Genomic DNA, 5,149 nt, shown 5'->3' with positions numbered 1-5,149 from the left:
CTTTTCTTGCCAATAACAACAGCTTCCTTTTCTAGAATGTTTAACATGGCAAAGCATCATGCTGATGCTTTTAGAAACATTAGCTCATTTAAGTGTTGCAACCCTACCTGAGGTAGGTGATGTGATGATGAGCAGTGACAGGAGGCGGCCAGGGAGGTGACTGAGGCAGGGAAGGCCTGCAGCCCAAGCTCATCTCCACTGTGCAGGCCCCTCCCCAGGAATTCTTGCCCCTCGGCCATTCCTTTTCTGACTCTTCTTTGCTTTCCTGTCTCAGCCTCTCATTTGTCATTCACAGTGGACAGTGGACAGTCTGAATTTCCAGCATGTGTGTGTCCTGGCTCCACACCCACCCTGGCAGCCCCTCCACAGCTTGAGCCCCAGTGTCTGGCTCTCCGTTGCTGCTTTGCTAATGTTTCTTGTTGCTGGCTGTGGTGGTGACAGACCCCTTTGCTGCCTTAGCACCTCCTGGCCATCTGAGAGCTTCCCTAGCCAGTCCGGGCACCCTCTCCATTTCAGAAAATGGCATTTGCTGGTGGCGAAGATACATACAGGTGTGCCTTTTCTTAGAAGGGCAGATCAATGTGAACTTGGCTGTGACATAAATTGTTACAATGGAACTTACTCTTTCTTCCAGTTATATAATATTTCCTTTTAAAACAAACAATTCATTTGGAATTGAATAGCACCTTTTTATTTATTTCTTTGAGTGTTAAATCTGGATCCACATTGGATTTGCTTATAGTAGAGGTTTTGGAGTTAAAGGCCCAAAGTCTGTGATCACGACCATATCCAGAGCATTCTGTTTGCTTGACAGGATTATTTCAGCTACTTCAGAGTTTTCACAAGAATCCATTTTAAACTTTAGACAGCTCAATGCCTTTGTGAAATTTACCTTTTTAAAATGCACTAAAAGCCCTTGCTTTAAGCCTTTATGTTGTGTTATTAAAACAAAAGTTTGGGTGTGGGGCTACTGTTGCCTCTGGATTTTCATAAACCCTCTTTTTCCCCAAGAAAGGGAAGGATTGGTTATCTGTGGAGGGGTCAGGCTTGGCCTGTCTGTTCGGAGAGAAGCTTGGATGGATGATTGGACCTGGCAGGTTTGCTCTCCTGAAGCCCTGCCTCCCAGCTCCACCAGTTATTGTGATGGTTAAAGTGAGGCAGATCTTGTTGGAAAAAGGAGTAGGGTAGGACCATACTGACCTCCGGCTCTAAAGGCTCAGCTTGTGTCCTTTCAGTTCCACCTGTGTCTGCTGCTGTGTACTTCGGCGCGGCCACTTAAACGACTGCTTTAAGGACTTAATGGGATTGTGCAGTATAAAAGAAATTCTTTGAAAAGTACAACATGTTCTATCTCAAACAAGTATCCAGTAACTTAAGGAATGGAACTCCGAAAGCTTGGAAAAATAAGGGGCTTCTGAACTTTCACAAGGAAAAAGGTGTTTAAAAAGTACATGATTATGGCTAGATTTTTCAGAATATCTTTCAAAAGCAAACATTTTTTTCCTCCCCAAACCATAGTCTAAACAGATTTTAGTTATTTTGGTTTGTTCTTTCTAAATTCTGTAATGTTTTGTATATAGCCTTTCTCATTGAGATGGAAAGAATGAATGAGACAGGGGAAAGGTGAACGTGTGGTTCCAGAAGTCATTGCCACCGTCATGGCAGAGAGAGGATGTTAGCATTTTCTTTATAGTGTGTTCTGTTTCAAACCTGGCCTGTTCTTGTAAATACTTAAGGTAAGTGAGATAGATATTAAAACCGGTATATGCATGGGTTTATTTTCCATGAAGTCAGTGCTCCAAAATTTCATTTATCAGGAAATATGGAGTTTGACATAATCACTAAGCGATATGGCTGGATGTGAGTGTGTGTGTGTGACAGTGCGTGTGAGCGTGTGCGCGTGTGTGAGTGTGCGTTGCATTTTCTTTTGAAATGAGTACATTGTGCATCATTAAAGCCTGTTTACCTGCAAGTGTGGTTTGTTTACTGTCAGAGATTTTAGAGTTTGGGGACTTGTTTACAAATAGGGTTCGTCTCACTCCCCTTTCTTTTGTCTAGATCTGTGGTGGTTACTGCCATGAGTTATGAAGTTTCTAAGAGCTTAAGCGGCCAGGGTCAGGCTCATGGCGCTTGCGTGAGCTGTGATGAGACTTCATTTCCTTCTCCCTTGGTACTCCCCGAAGCAGCTTGGCCCTTGCTGCGCCGACCATTTCATTTGTTCCATCGTGTTTTGCTAGCAGGATTGTAACCATCTCCCTTTCTCTCTGTCCCTGTCTTTTCTGCCAGGCGGGTGCCCCGGTGATGTCTGGTGCAGGAGAGAGCACTAACCCTGAGAACAGCGAGCTCAAGTATTCAGGTCAAGATGGGCTCTACATAGGGGTCAGTCTGGCCTCACCGGCCGAAGTCACATCCTCAGTGCGACAGGATTCTTGGTGCGCCCTGGCCCTGGCCTGAGCCCCAGAGGTGTGGAGGGCGGCCTTGCTGTGCTTGGGTCTGATACTGTCCAGCAGTCCAGACGATGGTGACTGTGCTGACAGAACATGATTTCTGTGCCTTTATTTTAAAAGAGATGTATTTCCCAAGAGGCTTGCTGAGGAGTAAAGAAGATAGCGCTGTTCCCCAGAAGGACCAGAGCCCTGAGCACCTGGCCTCCTCCCTCCAGCCAGGGCCACCTGCCACCAGCCTGCCTCTGGCTCACCCCAGGGCCACTTCCAGAAACCTGGACAAGGGACCAGGGCCTTGCCTGCTAATGACTGTTGAGAGAGATTTTTTTTTTTAAAAAAGATTTTATGTGTATTGCCCCAAATCATGTGCTTCTTCTGATCAATTTCGGTTATTCCAGAATTTCATCGTACTCTTTCCATATCCAAATTTCACATGCATTCACGGAGAAGATCCTTTGAGGCCATTTGGTACATGTCTCTGCAGGCTGAATTGGTTCATAAGGTCTCGTCAAGAATATCACTCGGTTTGCGAGACTGCGTTGTAACTATAACCTACACTGTGCCTGACGTTTCTCGAAGTTCGTGTCGGGTGACTGAAGCCAGTTGGGATTTATAAACAGGGTAGCAAGCGAGATATTTTTCTTCCATGTATACAATAATTTTTTTTAAAAAAAAGTGCAATTTGCGTTGCAGCAATCAGTGTTAAATCATTTGCATAAGATTTAACCACATTTTTTATAATGAATGTAAACATTTTAACTTAATGGTACTTAAAATAATTTAAAAGAAAAATGCTAACTTTAGACATTCTTCCGCTTCTTTTACAACTACATCCCATTTCTATATTTCCAATTGTTAAAGAAAAATATTTCAAGAACAAATCTTCTCTCAGGAAAATTGCCTTTCTCCATTTGTTAAGAATTTTTATACAAGAACACCAATATGCCCCCTTTATTTTACTGTGGAACACGTGCTGGAAAAATTGCAACAAAACCTTACTACCTAACGGATAGCATTTGTAAATACTCTAGGCGACTGTAAACACTCTGATGAAGTCTGTACAGTGTGACTAACCCACAGGCAGGTTGGTTTACATTAATTTTTTTTTTAATAATGGGATGTCATACGGAAACCTATGTCACCAGAGTTTTAAAAATAAAAAGGGTATTGTTTTGTCTTCTGTACAGTGAGTTTCTTCCCTTCAGCTTCACTTCAGTTCTGTACGTGCCTGTAAGACAAGCCCATGTGAGTTTACAAATTGCCTCCTTTCACAGCATTGCCCGTTCAGGGCCATTTTATGCCTTTGATGTCTTGGTTTATTTGAAGTTGGTACATGGAGTTATCACTTTCCATTTGCACTGGGGACAGTTTTTAGAAGTGAAAAGGAATCCGTGTTCTAAGACATTAACTGGGATTATAAGCATTCTGTTTAGGATTGAAACATTTTAGAAAGTCCAGATTTTCTTTTCTTGTGAATGAAATACACTCTACGCCCAAGAGCAGAACAATTTCCTTCCTAGTCTGTTCCTTTTGCAAAGTCCCATGAAGCCTCTGAACTCCTGTGAGTTTGCAGACCTTCCACCACCAGAGGCTACGCAGACATGATCTGAATGGCCTCTTGTGTTTTCTTTGTTGTTGGGCATATGTTGGGGAGTCAGGAGGCTGCTGCACAACACAGGGTGGGGTGGAACCCGGCTCCCCGAGTGTGCAGCATTTTCATTTCTTTCCGTGTACGTGTTGCAGCCATTCTATGGGGGTTCAGTCTGAGTCAGGAGAGGCCTCTTCCTCAGTGGTGGCAGATGCCTCTCTGAACGGGTGGTGGTGTCAGTTGCCAGGCTCAGGGCTGGCGAGTGTCTGTGTGTCTCGGGGAATTTGGTGACGCCCTCGTGCACACTGGAACGTGGTTAAGAGTGCTGGGTATGCAGTCAGACCGCTGGGCTTCAGGTTCCTCCTGGGCCATAGATGAGCTCTGTGACCTCAGGCAAATTATCCAATGCTCATTTTCCTAATCTGTAAAATAAGGCAAATAGCACGTAACTCACAGGGTTAAAAGTGCTTCACACAGAGTAAGCGTTAAGTGTTACCTTGACTTTGAAAGAGTGTAGCATGACCTCTTACAAACAGTGTGGGTGCTTTGGATAATGTCTTACTCCCTGTGCTCTCAGAAGCTGTGGTCTGTAAGGGTCTACCGTCCCTTGGTCACCTGTGCTTCCTGAACAAGGCTGAGGAGGGTGAAATGAGTGACTCCCAACACTCTAGGGGTGGGAGAGCTGGAAAGAGGATGCAGGATAGGTCCCAGCCTGACTCCTATAGAATGGCTGCTCTGACAGCAGAAGAAAATTATTATTCTCATCAACTGATTTTTTTTTTTTTGAGACAGAGTCTCAAGCTGTAGCCCTGGGTAGAGTGCCATGGAGACACAGCTCACAGCAACCTCAAACTCTTGGGACTTAAGCGATGCTCTTTCCTCAGCATTCCAAGTAGCTGGGACTACAGGCGCCTGCCACAACACCCGGCTATTTTGTTGTTATAGTTGTTGTTTGGCAGGCCCTGGCCAGATTCGAACCTGCCAGCTCTGGTTTATGTGACTGGAGCCCTAGCTGCAGAGCTAGCTACAGGTGCCGAGCCGTGTGAATTTTTCTTATTGGGACTTCCAAATGATCTTTTTTCTGGGGAAGGCCTCAAATATAATTCCTTCCTCAAAT

The 5,149-nt window shown here is 44.6% G+C and overlaps 1 protein-coding gene across 1 annotated transcript in view; it reads left to right on the top strand.

The window, feature by feature from the left end:
* Positions 1–3,628, top strand: part of GATA6 (GATA binding protein 6) — a 32,220-nt gene extending 28,592 nt beyond the window's left edge. The window contains exon 7 of the mRNA XM_003784786.3: positions 2,287–3,628. Coding sequence (XP_003784834.1) covers positions 2,287–2,454 — 168 coding nt within the window. The 3' untranslated portion in view covers positions 2,455–3,628. The remainder of the gene's footprint in view (positions 1–2,286) is intronic.
* The last annotated feature ends 1,521 nt before the right edge of the window (positions 3,629–5,149 follow it).

Source organism: Otolemur garnettii, unplaced genomic scaffold (assembly GCF_000181295.1).
Source record: "Otolemur garnettii isolate 467f Iridium unplaced genomic scaffold, OtoGar3 scaffold00012, whole genome shotgun sequence".
Taxonomy (NCBI): Eukaryota; Metazoa; Chordata; class Mammalia; order Primates; family Galagidae; genus Otolemur; species Otolemur garnettii.
This window is presented reverse-complemented; position numbering and strand designations above follow the sequence as displayed.